General features: G+C 36.6%; 1 protein-coding gene across 2 annotated transcripts in view; it reads left to right on the top strand.

Annotated features, from left to right (window-relative positions):
* The window catches only part of lmbrd1 (LMBR1 domain containing 1), a 109,138-nt gene that overhangs the window by 6,641 nt on the left and 82,545 nt on the right, over positions 1–19,952 (top strand). For both annotated transcript variants that reach the window (XM_051916335.1, XM_051916334.1), the window contains exon 3: positions 3,993–4,056. In XM_051916335.1, coding sequence (XP_051772295.1) covers positions 3,993–4,056 — 64 coding nt within the window. The remainder of the gene's footprint in view (positions 1–3,992; positions 4,057–19,952) is intronic.

Genomic DNA, 19,952 nt, shown 5'->3' with positions numbered 1-19,952 from the left:
TATATAATCATTATATTGTACACTGATATAGCAGTAATATATGATATGTACAAAAATATGCAATTATTAGGGTTATTAGTGGTGTTTGCTCATATAAAGTTATTTAAACAACACTTAAGTCCATATTCCTGCAGAAAGTTTAGTCCTCCAACCTTGATCAAACTCACCTGCCTGTAAATTTCAAGTAATTCTGAAGACTTTTGGTGCGTCTGAAATTGCATACTGTCTAAGTAAAAAAGTATGTTCTATATCAGAGTGTCCTTGAGGGCCACTGTGCCGGAGAGTCTAGCTCCAACTTGCCTCAACACACCTGTCTGGAAGTTTCTAGTATGTCTAGAAAGACATTGATTAGCTGGTTCAGGTGTGTTTAATTGGGGTTGGAGTCAAACTCTGCAGGACAGTGGCCTTCTAGGAGCAGGATTGGACAAACCCAACTGTTCTATATAGTATGAATATGGGTAGTATGAATGAAATTCAGATGAACTACATCCACCATGTTGTTACTGTCACGTGACCTACCAGCGTCAGTTGCGTTGCTTCACTGTCATTCATAAATCCCCTCCCGTGGCCTCATGGCATAGTAAAATGTCGCACTTCAGAATCTCGGCGGAAGTAGTAGGTCATCCAGGGACTTTTCGCTGCTGTTTTTCGAATGCTCTGTATGTAGGGAAGTATTCGATTTTGGACGCAGGGCATGATTAGCTTGTTCAGGTGTGTTTGATTGGGGTTGGAGCACATATCTACAGGAAAGTGAACCTCGAGGGCCAGAGTTGAGTACCTCTGGCCTAACCCAAAGTATATGGGTTATCCAAACAAACTTCCGTATTCTGTAAAACAGGTTCCATTGCTTATGGTTCAGGTCTTTTGTATGTGCTTCATTAAATATAGAACTGTTTTACTCAAGATGACTTCAAAGGAGCTACCAATGATAAACATAACCAATGTCCATCGCATATGCAGATTGATATCTAAATCTTTTTTTTTTCTTCCATCTTGTTAACGTTTGGACATTAAAATTGAATCAAATGCCATCAATAAAAATAACTAGCTAGGTTAGCTGATTACCTTAAACACTTTCTCAGAGAAGCGGATGCGATGAGACCTGTTTTCCTGTTTGTTCATGAGAATCCTATTAAACTTCATTTGTGCAACAAACATGAATGATATCTCAAATTGCATGGCTTGTTCAGTAGAGTTGTGTGTTTTCTTATCTAAGCGATCAATCAATTTGAATTGAAGTAGGGGCTCAAACCATAGAAGCCCCAGAATATCCCAGAAATGCAAAGTTCTGCAAATCGGCTTGTGTAAGCCACACATCTGCCCTTGTTAAAGAGCACAGAACAGTATTTATTCTAACTGTCCTAGGAAGATTACAGCAGATTTTGATGACATACGCTCACCCAAATGGGTGGGAAAATGTCGTTTGATAATCATTCTGAAGCTTGCTGTGATTCACGTTGCATAATAAATCAGGCAGACAGGTACTTTTTGTTGTAGGAGGTTGAGATGGAAGGAGCCATCAAGTCTTGGATAAACACGCAAGATTATGGCAGCGATCTCCTTGGCTCCGGCCCTCCGGTAATCCGTTTTTCTGATGTGACGATCAAATGTATCTCTTCCTCCAGTCGAGTAAGCTGGCTTAATGGGCAGAGGAACCTTCCCGACTAAACATCTTCTTAATGCAGCCTGTGCACGTAGGACTCTGTAGGTTTATTTCTGTTTCTCTGCCCTAAAGAGATTACAACAATGATTGACAGGCCTGGGTTTGGCTAATGAGGATGCGCTCTCGAACGTTAAACTTGTAGCAGTGCTAGAGTTACTAGATAAATTGTTGTTAAATCAGGCTTGTTTTATTCTCATATCTTTGTTATTCTGTGGGTGTTCTTTAGAAACCCACAAAGCTGATCTGCTTAAACCAGGAGACAGATTTTTGACACCTACAGAGGCCTCAAGAAGTATTTGGACACTTAAAATATCTCTGTTTTGTTTACTGTGTTGAATAATTTTCTAGTGAAATCCCTTTCCCCTTTTTTTTTTATTTTTTTTATTTTTTTTTATTTTTTTTTTTTAAATAGGCAAAATGCTTTTATAAAGTCACAGATATGATTGGACTTGAAAAAGTGGCATTATTTTAAACAATGGCACCCATTTTTTTATGCATAACATTTCACAATAGGCTTTATTATAACTCAAAAATGAATGTAATTTTCAAACTTATTGTTATATAACAATTGCTAATAATTTTTTTTTTTTTTAAATCTAATGCAGTAACATTTTAAGTGTGAACTGATTGTCCAAATATATTTTGGGGCCACTATACGCTACCATTCAAAAGTTTGGGGTCAGATTTTTTTTTTTTTTTTTTTTTAAAGAAATTAATACTTTTATTTAGCAAGGATACATTAAATTGATCAAAGGTGTCAGTCAAGACATTTATAATGCTACAGAAGGTTTGATGTTTCACTAAAATGTTAATCAGCTCAACTGTTTGAAACACTGATAATAATATGAAATATTTCTTGAGCACCAAATCAGCATATTAGAATTTCTGAAGGTTCATGTGACACTGATAAAGTAATGGCTGCTGAGAATTCAGCTTTGCCATCACAGGAGTACATTTCATTTTCAAATATATGTAAATAGAAAACACTTGTATTGTAAATGAATTGTAATAATATTTCACAATATTACTGTTTTTACTGTATTTTTGATCAAATAAATGAAGTTTAGTGTACATAAGAGACATCTTTCAAAAACATTAAAAAATATTTGTTTATTTTTTCCAATATTAACAGAAATAAAATAAGCAAATATAATCATTACAGGGAATTTTAAAGTTGATATTTCTAGGATATTTACAGAATTTAAAGAGGTTGTTTACAGGAAAACTCATGGAAATTAAACAAATCTTAAAAAAAAACAAAAAAACATTGAAATTTCTCTTTGTGAGTGTGATCTTTATAAAATGATTGTCTAATAATCTCAACTAATTGGGAACGTCATTGAAATTCATAGGTCAACATATATGGGAGCGTCGATCATTATATGCATCATTTGTGATGAAATATCAATAAGTTATGTCTAGACCTGTTCGAGATTTGTAAGGGCTGTCAGCAAATAAGTGCCATATCACTTTGATCCAACACCGGAATTATGTTTTTCTAGTGCTCGTGTAGCAATTATGGGTTTGCTCTTTTGGCACGATGAAACGTTGAGTTATGAATGCGGGATGGAGTTCATCGAGACCGAGGAGTCAGAGAGAGAGAGAGAGAAAGAGAGAGAGTGATTTACTGCGGCAAGGCAGACAGCAATTCTCTCTGGCATTTGGATCTACTCCTAGAACCTGTGAGTCATCAAAGTGTCAGGTCACGTTTTTGATGGAATCTCTGACACATTGGGAATAAAAAAAACACAGTGTGCTTGGAGAGCCACTTCTTTGTATCACCACTGTCCCATGGCACCATTTGAAGTCTTGTCATGAAAATCATGTTTTACCTCACTGTATAGACTGATATATTTGTTGGTCTTGTTTTTATCCTTTGAGATTCATATCTTGCATCATATATTGTGCTGTATTGTTTGTGTATCTTGTAAGGCTGTCAATTTAATGAATTTAGTAGCATTACTAATTTAATACAATATGAAAAAATAATACAATTAATCATGCCACCTGACCACTAATAATCAATGTTTGATGATATGGAAGTAAAACAATTTATCGACATCTAAAGCCAGTTTTTATGTTTATTCTTAATTTTGAGCATATGCTGAGAAATATGTATTTTTTTGTATTTATATTCTATTAATTGTGATTAATGAATCAGCAGTAATTTAATTAATTTGATTAAGAATTTTAATCACTTGACAGCCCTATAGCATCTGGTGTGATCTGAAGAATTGAACAATAGATATATCTTGATGTGATTGAATGTATGCCAGTGTATTTAATATTTTTCTGACATTATTTTTTTTTTCTTTTTTTGTAAATTCAGGAATGGGCGGCAAACAATGAGACAAGACAGCAGATCGAAAACACAGTTTTGTACGGCTACTACAGTAAGTACTAAATGACACAGTAAATTCAATTTCCTTACCTTGCATTTTACAAAATGTACTGTTCATATTCCCTCATCATCTGCTGCCCTTATTGTTTGGGTTTCATTGTGGAAGCCGGCACAGTCCAGTCTGCAGCTCGTTGTTAATGTCCATTGACTTGGGTTATAAATTACAGGACTCTCATGATCTGACATCAGCCTACAAAACCTGGCAGTTAAGTCACTGGATGGTTTTATTTGTGCGAAACCGTCTCGGTCAAATCAAGCTAAAGTGAGTGCAGTTTTCAGCTGAATAAATCTCTTGTCTGCGAGGGTAAAAAAAACGCATTAGTCAGTGACCTTTTCCGTGAACAAGGTCGGAAGGACTCGTGAACGCGGTTGAACACATCTTTTTTGGAACCGCATCCTCTGTTTATGACTTCATAGCATTAAATATATCTCAGTGACATGCATGCGCACTTTAATTGAGTCCTCCATTGCTTCCACTTTAACTAATATCTTTTAGGAATGCTGGAAGCTGGGACAAGGTAACATAAAATTGAGTTATGGCACAGTTGTTTGATTATCATTTGAATTTGCAAACAGATGCTGCGCGGAACAGGCCGTCAGTAGTAGAGCGGCACGGCGTCTGTTGAGCAGTGCCAAATGCGCTAGAGACAAGCTGTCAGCCAATACAAACCAGCCAATCAAAAACCCTCACTTCCATCGTCAGAAAAGCATCAGAAGATTAACGATGACAGTGCAGGTAGACACGCTGCAAATCCCCTGTCCAGCTGTCGGCCTGTGTTCTCCAAGAACGAAAAAAAATATGATCTTGTGCTCAAAATTGATTCGATAAGTTTATTAGGTATACTTTGACAACAAAACTTCTGTTTTCAGGAGAACTTTGGAGTGATTTGTGACAGAACATAATGCAGAGAAACTGGCTATATGCTGTTTTTATAGATGATGTGAAGCGTTTGCAATGCATTTACAGTAACATTTCAGAGTGAAATTCTCATGGAAAGGGGTCCATGATTATGATTTCACTTTTTTTTAACTTTAGTTAGTGTGTAATGTTGCTGTTTGAGCATAAACAACATCTGCAAAGTTACAATGCTCAAAGTTCAATGCAAAGGGAGATATTTTCTTTTACAGAAATCACTTTTTAAAGGGTCATATCATGAAAATCTGACTTTTCACATGTTTAAGTGCTATAATCGGGTCTCTGGTGCATTTACTAGCACAGAAAATGTGAAAAAGGACAACCCAGTAACTTTGTTTTGGTAAGCCTTTCTCTACAATCTGTATGCTTCCACCCACGGCGCTGCCATTGTTTTCGCAAGCGACGAGTAACACTGGAGTGTAGCAGCAGCAGCTGTCCCGCAGTTTAGCTACAACCCTGGTCAAACACACTTGAATGTCTTCAGGATTACTAAAGCTACGTGAAGGAAGGTGAGTTGTGTCAGAGCAAAACTCTGCAATACAGCAGCACTCAAGAACGACCGTCCCTGAGCTCGTGATATGTCTCAGCTATGTAAACATTATCATTGATCTGTTAACGGCTATAATAGCAAACATATGAGTCTCCATAAACTCCCCGGCATCTGAGCCACTAAGGACGCAGTGGTGTAATTTTATTTATGAAGGAAATGTGTCCAGATAAATTCATATACCAGTATGTGGAAGTCATTAACACTAGAGTGCTTCACACAATTGTCAGTAAAACACAGGATTTGCACAGAAATTGATTTTCGAAGATGGATCGATATCAACTGATCCAATTTCATATACTGTATATTTATTTTGTGATGTTTGCAAATTGTCTTCCTGAATGTGTTTAGTGAGCACATTGCTAATGTACTGTTAAATGTGGCTAAAGTTACCATTGTTTCTTACTGTATTCACGGAGATCAGAGCCATTTCGTTATTTTCATTTTTAACCCAAAAACGCATGTAGTCTGTATAATTCATAAACGCATCTTCATTCTTGTTGAGTCTCTCCAACAGTGTGTAGCTTTAGCCACGTTAGCCGTGCATCACGTTATCAAAATCATTCAGAATCGAATTTTAGCAAACATCCACAAAATACATGCCATACCTATGTTATATGCTGCATCATTTGCTGTGTTAGCTTCTGTATTATGTATGCCTCGGTGTATTGGAATGACGAGCGAGCTTGGGGGCGGGGAGCACGAGCTCATTTGCATTTAAAGCAACCCACCCACAAAAACAGCTTGATTTTGCTCACACCCAAATCGTGGCAAATTTGACAAGCTATAATAAATTATCTGTGGGGTATTTTAAACTGAAACTTCACAGACACATTCTGGGGACACCAGAGAATTATATTACGTCTTGTCAAAAGGAGCATAATAGGTCACCTTTTAGACTTAAGCATCTTCATTGCTATTGCTCATGCTTATGGTTAGGGGTTTGATGCTTTTGACTTGGACCAATAAGCAATCACAACCAGAACACCCTATACCCAGAACACCCAACATGCTAAGAATATAAACCACACAGCAACTCATATTTTTCATAAAGTTCAAATCTAGTTGTTTTAAGGGATAGTTCTGTCCTTTAAACTTACCCTCATGTCGTTCCAAACCAAGGACTTTATTTCTTGTGCGGAATACAAACTAATATATTTTGAAAAATGTTTCTGTTTTTATTTGTCCATATAATGAAAGTCAGTAAAGTTGTTTTTATTCCCAAAGACTTTCATTTTATACACAAAAGCAGGTAAAACATTCTTCAAAATATGTTGTTTTGCGATCCAGAGAAGCAAGAAAGTCACTTTATTTAATCAGCACAGCCTTGGTTATGTCAGCAGAACAGAAAAGTTATTCCAGATGCAGAGAAAGTTATTGCATTTTGAAGAAAGTCATTAGTATTATGAAAACAACCATTTTTGTTCCCTTTAGAATAATGCACTGATGATGAATTGTGTACAATGAGACCAGGATCCTTGGACTGAAACCTTTTTAGTCTAGCAGCTTAAAATGATCTGATCTCAAACAGAGGAGCTGAACCATTACAATGTCCCTTGTGGAAAAATCATTTTCTTTCCAGTTTTTTTTTTTATTTATTTTTTTTATCCATATTATTTTTGCTATAATGCATTGATTGACAAACAGACTTCAGAGGTTGAATCTTAAAGTTTTCAGCTTTCAAATGGTGTAGAGTTATATGTCTAGTTTATGAAGATAAACAAATAATTTATATCAAACAAACCAATTGCCTCCCAGCGGTACAATGGGTTAAAGGGTTAACTTTAATAATGAAACTTATAAATAGATATATGTGATTCTACCGGTAGACATTAAGAATATAAAATCCAAAATGAAAGTCTGTAAACTGTGTTTTCTTAAAGGATTACTTCACTTCAGAATTAAACTTTCCTGATAATTTACTCACCCCCATGTCATCCAAGATGTTTATGTCTTTCTTTCTTCAGTCAAAAAGAAATTAAGGTTTTTGAGGAAAACATTCCAGGATTTTTCTCCATATAGTGGACTTCAGCTGTGTTCAACGGGTTGAAGGTCCAAATTGCTGTTTAAATGCAGCTTCAAAAGGCTCTACACGATCCCAGAATAAGGATCTTGTCTAGCAAAACGATCGGTAATTTTCTAAAAAAAAAAAAAAAAATGTATACACTTTTTAACCACAAATGCTCATCTTGTACTATCTCTGTGATGCGCCACGCATTATGTAATCACGTTGGAAAAGTCACGCGTGACATAGGCGGAAGTACTGCGGTAGGGCGAAAAACTCCATCTCATTTTCTCCTCCAGCTTCAAAATCATTCGACATTGTTTTTTTTTTTTTTTTTAAAGGCCCTTTCACTTATTCTTTGCACGTTCACTTTTTAAACACTTGCTCGGTACTTCCACCTACGTCACGCGTGACCTTTCTAACGTGATTACGTAATGAGTGCCGCATCGCAGAGCTAGTGCAAGACGACCATTTGTGGTTAAAAAGTCTATTGTTACAGTCACGCCTGTCCCGGACTCCGTTTCCCATGATCCTCCCTGTTCCACACCTGAATGCACTTCCTCATCATCTCTACCGCTCTCCCTGGATTCCCTGCACCTGGTCTTCGTCGTTTGCACTCCCTTTATATTGGACTCACTCCCTGCACTCCTTGTCCATTGTTGTTGTTGTTGTTGTTGTTATGTTTTGCTTATGGTGTTAGGTTGCTGTTTGTTCCCGTGTTTAATAAACCCGTCTCTTGTGGAAGTTCCTATTCTGCCTCATCTCTGCTGCACTACACCATCTGTAACATCTATACATTTTTTTTTTTTTTTTTTTAAGAAAATGAACAATTGTTTCGCTAGATAAGACCCTTATTCCTCGTGTAGAGCCTTTTGAAGCTGCATTTAAACTGCAATTTGGACCTTCAACCCATTGGTAGCCGTTGACGTCCACTATATGGAGAAAAATCCTGGAATGTTTTCCTCAAAAACCTTAATTTCTTTTTCGACTGAAGAAAGAAAGACATAAACATCTTGGATGACATGGGGGTGAGTAAATTATCAGGAAATTTTAATTCTGAAGTGAACTAATCCTTTAAGACAAATTCCACAAAACACCCATTCAGATTGTCTATTTAAACCCATGACTCACCATATTGTGTTGTTTAACACTATTCTTATGATGTCCTCCTCATGCTTTGTTTCCCATGATGCATCTCTTCATCCTTGTGGCATCCACAAAGGGTTTGATTGCTTAATTTCTGGAAGATCAGGGGTTGTATCATGCTGACTATCCTCAAAGGGATGTGAGAATGCTTTATTTGTACTTCTGAAAGAAAATGAAATTTGAAAAGAAAAGAAAACCCCAATGTTCAAGTCATCCTGGTGTGCTGTGTGGTCCTCTGTTCAGGCATCATGTGTGGAGGTGGAATAGAGAGATACCGGTGACTTTGAGTTTGGGGAGAGATGGCTGTCTGATGGCGTGTGATTATGACTAACACAGCCTCAGCTGCAGAATGATCTATTCACTAGAAAAATGGTTATAGGGGGCAAATACGTTGGCTTTGAAGACCAGTGTGTGGAGGGGGTTTGAGTAGATGTTAACACTGTAGAGTTAGGCTTGTGTATAGAGGTGTGCTGTGATACATTGTATGAGTCATTCAAAAGACAGGTGTTGGGAAGGTAAATTTTAAAGTAAATTTCTGTAAGACTTAATACATCTTTTCAGACAAAGAACATCTTTAAGTTCATCTAAATTGCTTTGTGCCATCATAAGATAAATTAATAAAAATTAATATCTTGGGATATTCTGAACAAGAGACAGGGGAAAGTGACCGATTGAAATGCTGCTCTTGTTATCAAGCTTATGGCTTTCTATCATCAGACATTTATTCATTTAGCAGATATTTACATATGTTCATGTAGCAGATGACAAAAGCTGCATTTCCACCGCAGGAACTTTCCCCAGGAACTAGGGAGTTTGGGGTGGTATTCGGTGTGTTTCTACTGCAGGGACCAGGGTCTAAATGGAGTTCTGCGTAAAAATTTCCCCCTCAGAAAGTCCCTGCTCACGAGGTAGTACTTTTTTCAAAGTTCTGGAACTTTCGGGGGTGGGACTTGGGCTCTGAACGTGCTGATTGGTTGAGTTCACGCAGCATTTCGATTGGTTGACTCCACGCAGCATTTTTAAAATCTGTTGCGGTCTGTGCAGTAAGAGTTGTTTGCTATTTGAATCAACACAATGGAGTTTAAAAAAATACTACCGATGGAGCGACGATGAGGTTCAGGCTTTATTAAGCTTATATGCGGAGGACGAAATCCAGTGGGAATTGGAAAGTCGTGCGCAGTCCTACGTCACCGGACTAATTTGCCTACTTTAGACCGTAATGGAAATGCAGACAGCAACAGGTCTGGGGGAAAAAAGTTCCTGGGACAAATTGTTCCAGGTAATTTTGGTGGAAACGCTACTAAAGCAAATTAAAGCAATAAACCCTGTGAAGCCGTGGTTTACAGTAAATTTATAACAGCTAAGGGGCGTTGTTAAAACCCCCTTAGTTATAAATTCACTTTAAACCACGGCTTCACGGGGCTTATTGCTTTTATAAGACGGTTACGACACAATACAAATATTAAAGCCAAAATAATATGTATCAATGCAACTTTCATGAAGTAAAATTATTAAAAATAGTCCCTGACCGTGAACAGCAACAGAAGTTACGTTTACTACGCCATTAGATGGCGGCAAAGATTGTCTTTAATGAGCGAGTCACTCAGTCTCAAAGACTTTTATATTGAAACTTGTTGTGAACACGGAACAAGACGCAAATGACAATGCTTTGATTAGCGCTGTCAGTGTCAGCAGGGCATGGGAAAACCCATTAAAAGTTAAAAGGACAAGATTGCAGCAGATATTCAAACTGATTTTTAATTATGAACATAGGACTGTTCTGAAGGAAAATGCAAAATCTGAATGCAGGTAATACACTCGGTCACTCAATATCACTCTCACAATACTCTTCTACATGATGCAGTAAGCTTCAATGAACAAAATCAATTGAGAACAAACATATGTTTACGTTGCTAAGAGTGGTTGCTAAGATAAATGCAGCAACATACACACTCAGTGGTGCATCAATACTTAGGCCTATGTAATGCGGTCAGCTGTATGTTTTCGTGAATTTTACAACGGCTTTGAACGCGGCTCAACCAATCAGAATCAAGGGCCGGAACTGTCCGTTTTATAATCAACAATATAACTGCCTTCTGTAATATATATATATATATATATATATATATATATATATATATATATATATATATATATATATATAAAATAAATTATTTATTTATTTTATGTGCATTTTTTATATGAATGGATAGATGATGTGATATTAAAAGTAATAGTTTTAGTAATGTTTAATAATTTATTTTTCAATCATTTGTTTTATATTTATATAATATCAGTGGACTAAAATTAATGGGACAACCATTCAATCTGTTGTGCAAATATTTTTTTTTTTTTGGCATATACTCCTTTTCAAATTGAAATAAAACCTATATCATTAGCAGGTAAAATTATATATTTTTAAAAGTAAAAGTTTATAATAAGTTTTGAATTAATACATTTAAGGTTGCAAAATTCTCAATAGCAGATGTTTGAGTTTGGACAAATATGGACACAAATGATATTTCTTGCATGGAATGACTCGTGAGCAGTTTTCAGTTTCCTGTATTTTCATATTCAACATGCTACAGTCATCGAGAGCGCAGGGGTTTATTCAGCAGAGATTTACTGTTTGCTTTTGTATTCCTGATGACAAATGTTTGTCTTTCATTTCGTTTGCTCTCGAGCTCATCCCGTTGTCCTCGTGGGGATGGACTCGGAGAAGAACAACTGTCTCATCCAGAGAAACGCAAGCAAAGCAGGAGGAGGAATAGAAACAAATTTGAATCTTTTGCAAAAGTGTGGTGTCAATGCCTCTCAAGAGCTCATCTAAGAAATGTGCCTTTGTTCTCTGAAAAAGATGCCGCACGCTGCGTTTCCACCAGCCGCCATTAACACTCAACCATCTGAGCTTAGGGTATTTGCATTAAAATCACCTGCTGCAGTGAAATCTAACAGTAATTAATAGATTGTCCTCAATCAATAGCTGCATCCTGCAAGCTGCTCCCGCAGTCTCTCGCACACAGGTTGTTATACTGCCATTAGGGTATGTATATATTGTTTTCTCCATGGACATAACTGCAGAGCCTTCAAACGGAATTATCCTGCTGCTTTTTTTTCTTCCTCTTGGTGGCATTTTCGCTCTGCTGCAGTTCTTGAATTAGTCGCATTGATTGCGGGCCCCCCTCCCATCTCGGCATCATGTGCAGAAGAGATTTCCCAGCAGCCTGTAGGTGGAGATCAAGCTCCATCTTTCACAGCAAAGCCGAATCCAATACATTTGAGGAGACTGGCAGGTCAAAGCCTCAAAGGCTTCTTTACAAAGCCGAATCTGAGATCCCTGTCCGCCCATGTCTGTGCAAACGGAATAATTACAGCGCTAACTTTATCTCGGTGCAGTGTGTGGCAATCACCACAAACTTGTCCTGAAGGAGGAAGAGATGGCTTTCTTCTCAAGCAGTTGGGCTCTACAGACTTGGTTGTAATTATTTTATTGTGGTGCGTTTCTTTTGTCAAACATGCTTTTAAGCTTGATGTCAGGTGCACAAATATTCAGCATTTGTTAAAGGCGTAATTCGTATCCCAACGTGAAGCCCTCTCAAAATCAACTGACATGCTAAACAGCCCCTTCAAGAGCTTTTTGCTTGTTACAGCCGCTCAGTTTTAATCAAACTCTGCAGTGCTGTGTCATGTGTTAAGCTGAAAATGGGTTTGTGCTTTGTGTAATACAACACTTTAGCTGTAATCATGTGACAGTTTTCAAACCCTGAGATATCTTGGTTCAGCAAATCTGACAATGAACTTCATAAATCCTTGAGGCCGTCCACATTTTCTCATATATGTGTAAAGAAGACAGTGTTCAAAATAGCTCTTTTCCTCATCTTTTATGAAGTGTAATCTTTTTAAAGTCTCTTTTAAAGTGTGGCATCATACCATTTATACAAATTTTGCTGAGTTGCTCTGGTCCACGAAGCAACAGGCTAGAACACCCAGAGCTCTCTAAATAAGTAATTGGATTTCATTATGTACTAACACTCTTTTGCATCTATCTATCGTTCTATCGGTCTATCTATCGTTCTGTTGTTCTATCATTCTATGTATCTATCGCTCTATTGTTCTATCTATCCATCGTTCTATTGTTTTATAATTCTTTCTATCTGTCGTTCTATCTATCATTCTATCTATCGTTCTATTGTCTTTCTATCGTCTTTCTATCTATCATTCAATCGTCTATCTATTGTCTTTTTATATATCCATCTATCCATCAGTTGTTCATTCTTTCATTCTATCTATCTATCTATCGTTCTATCATTCTTTCTATCGTCTGTCTGTCTATCGTTCTGTCATTCTATATATCTATCGTTTTATCGTCTTTGTCTGTCTGTTTGTCTACTTATCAGTCTGTCTGTCTATCTATCTATCTATCAATCTATTTATCATTCTATCGTTCTATCTGTCGTTCTATCTGTCGTTCTTTCTGTCGTCTGTCTGTCGGTCTATCGTTCTATCATTCTATATATCTATCGTTCTATCGTTCCATCGTCTTTGTCTGTCTACTTATCGTTCGTTCGTTCGTTCGATCTGTCTGTCTGTCTATCGTTCTATCTATCTGTCGTTCTATCTATCATTCTATTGTTCTATCGTTCTATCTTTCTATCTATCTACCTATCTATCTCTATCTATCTATCATTCTATCGTCTATCGTTCTGTCCATCTATCGTTCTATCTTTCTATCCTTTTATCTATTGTTCTATCTTTTTATCTATCGTTCTATTTTTCTATCTATCTATCTATCGTTATATCTATCTACCTGCTTTCTATCTATCATCTTTCTATCTATCGTTCCATCGTTCTATCCATCTATCCTTCTATTGTTCTATCTATCTATGTATCGTTCTTTCTATCTATTCTGTCTGTCTATCCTTCTATTGTTCTATCTATTTATCGTTCTATCATCTTTGTCTGTCTACCTATCTGTCTGTCTGTCTATCACTCTGTCTATCCATGGTTATAAGTCTTATGTTGTATATTTTATATAAAATTTTATATATATATATATATATTTTGCACGTTAACTTTTGTGCACACTTAAGAAAGAACACTGCACAGTTATTAGTCAAAGAGAACCAGTGTGAGCATTAATGTGTTTTTTGGCTTGCTCTCTGTTCTTTGTGCATGTTTCAGCATGATCGCTAATGGAAAGTGCAAGTCACTGGTGGCGCCCAACAGCAGCAAACACTGACAGATTGTGCATTTATTGAAGTGGGCAGCTGTGCATGGTGCAAGGTCCTTGAACCTGCTGAGATGAGAGCTCAGGCCAAAGCGTATACAGGAAGGATTCAAATGTCGCCCCGCTCTACCTGCCATTAATGCTCGGCCCAATTTCTGAGAGGCGCATCATGGTGCCTGTGCCTCGTGGCGGGGATTTTGATGATCGGGACTGGGATGGTAAACCCAGATGGATTGCAGCTGAAGCCCCCATCCAAGACATCCCTGGAGATTAACCTCGTAGGTTAAGTAATTAAAGGGAAAATATATATTTGTTCAGATGGCCTGGGGCCAAGTCCTTGGGCAGCATTTCTATTTAATGTAGTGTTCTTTAGAGTGGACAGCCTCTACCTTGAGGTTTGGCTGCAAAGTACAAGGTTAAATGGAAAAGCATCCCTAAAAGTCCCTGGATACATTCGGTATCTTGAGCTTAAAGGCTTCCTATCATCCAGCCTGGAGTCTGTTACCAATCCACGTGTTTGTTTGAAATGTCAAGACTGTTTAAAAGCTGAAAGCTTTCCTGAATTTTAACTTGAAGGTTTTTGAACTTTCATACAAGGATACCAGAAATGCTTTTGCGTCTGTAAGATAATCAGATCCAACTGTCAAAGAGTCACTGAGGTGTCCAGCTCGGTGCACATTTAAATCTACAATTCTGGAAAATTAGAGTAGGCGTTCACTTCTTTTCTCGCTCTCCATCGGCTCTTTTCACGTCCTCTCGAATAAATAAAGGCCAAAGTCAGTCAGGTGTGTCCTTGTGCAACATTCATCATGGACTTAAAAATGAGTATAAAAGATAAAAGTAAAGTCATTCAAATCATACACCATCACAGCATTAGTTCTGCAGCTAGAGATAAAGCTCTGCTGTTGAAATGATTGAACTGTGTTGTCATGCATAGTTTACCAAAAAATTCTATCGTCATTTATTCAAACTCGTGTCTTTCCAAAGCTGTATGACTCCATCCATCCATCCATCCATCCATCCTTTCATTGTTTTGTTGTTCTTTCTATTGGTCTCTCTATAAATTTCTTTGAATTTGAATTGCAATTTAGCATCCTGTCTGCTACCCCACTTCAAATACCCCAATCCTGGAATTGAATTGTAATTGAAAAGGCTTCTTCAGTTCAGTTCTGAATGGGGCAGAATCCTGGTAACCATATTTAGCTCTCTAAAACAGCGCCGAAAACCATATTCTGCTGCTTTGTACTGCATCCTGAATATTTTCTGTCTTCATGCAGTACTGATGTATAAATCATCTTGAATTTCCAACACGCAAGTTCCTTTGTTGGCATTCACCCTTTAAAGGAAATATTCAGCAAATGCTCCATAATGTAGCATTTGAAAGCATATTTAAAGGCATGGGTTGAGGAGGGAATAAACTGTGAAATCAATTCAGGAAACTGTTTGGAGTGCCAGTCTTCAGGGTCTGTACCTTATTCTGTAACGTGTTGCGTGAAGATGATCTTACCTCCCTTTTTTGCTATTTTCACAATAATTCACAATTGGTGACTTGAATTACACCACCACTTCAAGAAATCAATGCCGTTTTCCCTTCTGTAAAGATGGCAGAGGAATCCCATTGAGTCTATGCACCCCACTGAGGGTACAGTGCTTTCTTTTCAATCAGATGTCAACTATTCTGAGCTGCAAAGTACATCGATACAGTTCAAATTCTGACATTTCAAGTTGCAAAAATATTACTTTGCATAATTCAATGCAAATATGTTTTATCATTGTATTTCCTCGATGCCATGCAATGAAATGGCCTCACAAATTGATTCATTTGGATTATTTTGGTTTGAAACGCAAACTTATCAATGCCAGAAGTAAATTTTATTATTATTATTATTATTATTATTATTATTTTGTCGTCCTCCTCTCATGATAACATAATTTCAGCTTAAACATATGGAAATATTTTATTGATTGATTGATTGATTTAGGTCCTGACAAACTTATTGGGGTTTATATGTGAATTTCTTTGAATTTCATTTAATTCTACTTAAATTTAAATTAGAAGTGCAATTTAACTGCAATTTTACTTCCCATCTGCTACCATAATATAAAATCAATTTAAATTCAGGAAATCAATTGGATCGAAAGACATTTGCAAATTAGTTCTGAATGATGCACAACCATGTTTTATACTTCTTCTGGTATCATGTCTTTCTGTGAGTCCATGTTGTTTATTAAAGCTATTATTACCCTACTTGCTGAAGGTGTCATCTCTGCTCCATTGAAAAAGCAGAACATAGTTTTTTTGCATTCTGTTTGCACTGGTTTGACAGTAATATGTGCTCTGTCACAGTCTGTTCTTGTGAAGATCACCGAACACCAGTCTCTTCAGATGAAGTGCTGTATTACCATCAGTATTCTTGCAATGCTCCTGTCAGAGAATGTTTGGCCCCGAGAGGTCAGTGCTTCTAACAGCACAATACAATTGAAAATTATTGCCTGTACTGATTTGTAATCCACAGTCCCCACGTAGGCCAAGAGGCTTCGCAGACTGCTAATTTTCAATCTGGTGACAATCAGTTCCAGGTTCACCGCTGAGTAGACTAGACGCCTTCTTCACAGAAACCACCTGTGACATGCGAGCACGTTTGGAGTTTAAGTGTGTGTTTCCAAATGAATAGAGGAAATTTTTTAAACAAACCTGCTTGACCTTTTTTAGTGTTCAGTGTTTGGCCACCTGCCCAGATAAAAAACTTCCTGTAATGAGCGTCTAATGGTTTAAACTGTCATAATGCTAATAACTATTGAAAGAATGTTCTGGGTTAACTACAACACAAATTATTCTGACTTGTCCTTCAGATTGTAAACTCAAAGGGAAAATGTGTGTACAGTAATGCACTTACAATGGGACAAGAGTACTGGTGGTTTTTAAAGGCAGTAATGTGAAGCACATATTTTTATTCATAACTTTTACTTGTGAATAATGAATTAAAACATAAAATAGTCTAAATAGTCCTTTTGAGATGGGACTTTTCTGGGTGGATACATTTTTGTTTAACACGTTACTGACATAATTTGTTTGTGTTTGGTGTTTACATGTGAACAATGCAATGAAAAATCTAGCAAACAATGCATAACTATCTGTAAAGCACTGTTTATGTAAAGTAAACTGCACTCACAGGAATTGTGTGGCATTTACATCATTGGCGGTAGTACGTAATCAGTTTTTTCATTTACCCAGAAAGTTCTGTCTGAAAAGGACTATTTCGACAACTTTTCAGTTCACAAAGCAAAATATCTGTTTTTATAATGAATATAACTAATGTTAGACTTCATTTACATGTGTTTTGGTTATACATTCAAAACATTGTGACATTTGCACATTTTATTACATTACATTACTGTTCAAAAGTATGGCGCTGGTAAGATTTTGTAATATTTTTGAAGGAAGTCTCTTATGCTCACCAAGGCTACATTTATTTGATCAAAAAATACAGTAAAATCAATAATATTGTGAAATAATATTTGAACACAAAATACAGTAAAAACAGTATTATGCTATATTATTATAATTTAAAATAGCTGTTTTCTATTTTTATATATTTTAAAATGTAATTTATTCTTTTAATGGCAAAGATGAATTTTCAGCATCATTACTCCAGTCTTCAGTGTCACAATATCGTTCATAAATCATTGTAATATGCTGATTTGGTGCTCAATAAACATTTTGTATTATTATCACAGTTAAAAACATGATATTTTTGCTTAATATTTTTGTGGAAACCATGATACATTTACATTTTTTAGTCTTTGATTAATAGAAAGTTAAAAAAAACAAAAGAAGTAATCTTTTGTTACAAATAGAAATCTTTTATAACAATGTTAATGTCTTTACTGCCACTCTTTAATCAGTTTAATGCGTCTTTACTTAATAAAATAATTTCTCACTGACCCCAAACTTTGGAACGATAGTGTATGTTTATTCATGGTACAGGTTTAAATTACTGTACATGTGTTTTCTTTTGTTTTTCTATACTGATCCTTGAATCAAAATAATTTTCTTTAATACAGCTTAGTTATACATTAGTGGTATGTTCTTTTAAATTCACCAAATATAGTTGGAGAAATTGAAGACTTAAATCCAGTGTTTAAAAAAAAAAAAAAAAAAGATTACAATGGACTCAAGGCAAAATAAATAAATAAGTAAATAAAAAATCCTGTCAAGCTTCCCACTTAAAGGTTATACTGTCTCACTGTACACTTTATAGAGAGGTGAGCTTTAACCAGGCGTCAAGCTCTGTGTTTTTTCCTGTGACATTAATGTCCCATTGCCATCTGCCCTATGGTGTGTGGGTCCATGTGGTGCTGACAGTTTTACAAGAAATGAAAAGGTAGAACATGCCATCACACGTGCACAATGCTGCAGCGATACTCAGAGTTCCTCGTACCTCACGAGTCCTTTGTCAGTTTTTTTCCCCTAGGCCTTTCCTGACATCTCATTTTCACATCAGTGTAATGTGTTTGTGCATTCTGGGAGACGTTGAGTTTAGAGGATGATGCCCTTGTGACAGACTTCTTCCTGTAGTGGGACAGCAAAAGATGAATGTCTATAAGACCTTATGCTGAGTGACCTGTCCATGTTGATGTGTGGGGTTGTGGTTTGTGGGCCATTTCAGGTGGTGATTCCTCCACATTTGACCCTGATGTCTGTGAGGCATGTGAAACTTTGATTCTATCTCTTAACCTCTTTCATGGTACATGCTAAAGTATTTTCTACCGATAATGTCAGAGATGTTGTCTTCAATGTGATGGAATTTATGTACATGATGACAACATAAAGCTGGGCAAAATAGTTACAGAATGATATTTAGAAATTTTTGCCAGCCTTTTGACAAACCATAGATTTGGTTTATTATGGTTTTGACTGACTTACGAGTGATGAGGTAAACTAATTGCTCAATACAGTGTCTTGAGCCAATTCATTAAAACAGACAGAATTCACAAGAAATTCCCAGATCTATTGCAATTTTTGCTAATGAGATTTAAACCAGAGACCCTATTAAAATATCTCCTTCTTACCATTGACATATTCACAAGTAGCAAGACAAGTGAGTGTGAATCTAGCCACTGTGGAAAAAAAAAGGCGAATAACTACAATGCACCTTATAGGAATAGTTCACCCAAAAAATGAAAAGTTTTTTTTCATTTACTCAGACTGAAATCAGTAGAAGATTAAAATTAGTTGGAAGGTATGGAAAAGAGCAGATTGAACATGTTCTGCTTAGTCTTGCATAGCCAGACCTTCAGACTGACGGCAGACGGTCTGGACTCCATAGCAGCTTTCCCTGGCCAAGGACTGCCCGGAGGCCGTATGACTGACATGTAAAGCAACCAATCGCAGTTTGATTTGTTCATGTTTAGGGGCGTGAAAATGTAAAGTCACTGTCCTTACAATATCAGTGTAAAACGGTTGGATGTCTTTTAAATAGTCTATGCCGCAAACTTTACATACTTCACATACCTTTGAAAATTCAGCGTTCAGTTGATCGTGATAAGCAGTTATTGTAAACACGATGACTTTGTTCTTCCATAAGGGGGTTTGGCAAAATGACGGCTTTGTTTAAAAAGCCGCTAAAGACACGTGGCACACAAGTCTCCTGGAAATCCTGTAGAATTCAACCAATCAGATAATGAGTTTGAAACTCCTAAAGTGCTTCCAATTTTGTTTGCCTTACGCATCAGATATTCAGCCAACGGTCCATGTTCTGCCTATCTTTTCATTTTTGTTCAACAGAAGAACAGAAATCAGATGGGTTTGGAATGATATGATACTGTTCCTTTACGATCATGTGATATTCAAAGTGTTACTATCAGCAACAAAATTACAAACAAAATAAGCTTTATTTTATCAAAGGTTATGTTGTCAGCGGCTATTGAATTGTTTACAGAGTTGTAAAGGAGAGAACAAATTAAACAAACTGACTCTCCCCGGAAGACACACTTGCACATTTAGTTTTCAAATAACACGTGTTATTTTAGCTTGAAGGAGTGCG

Source organism: Ctenopharyngodon idella, chromosome 13 (assembly GCF_019924925.1).
Source record: "Ctenopharyngodon idella isolate HZGC_01 chromosome 13, HZGC01, whole genome shotgun sequence".
In the NCBI taxonomy this organism is placed as follows: Eukaryota; Metazoa; Chordata; class Actinopteri; order Cypriniformes; family Xenocyprididae; genus Ctenopharyngodon; species Ctenopharyngodon idella.
The sequence above is the reverse complement of the archived record's forward strand: the minus strand, read 5'-3'. Positions and strand labels throughout refer to the sequence as shown.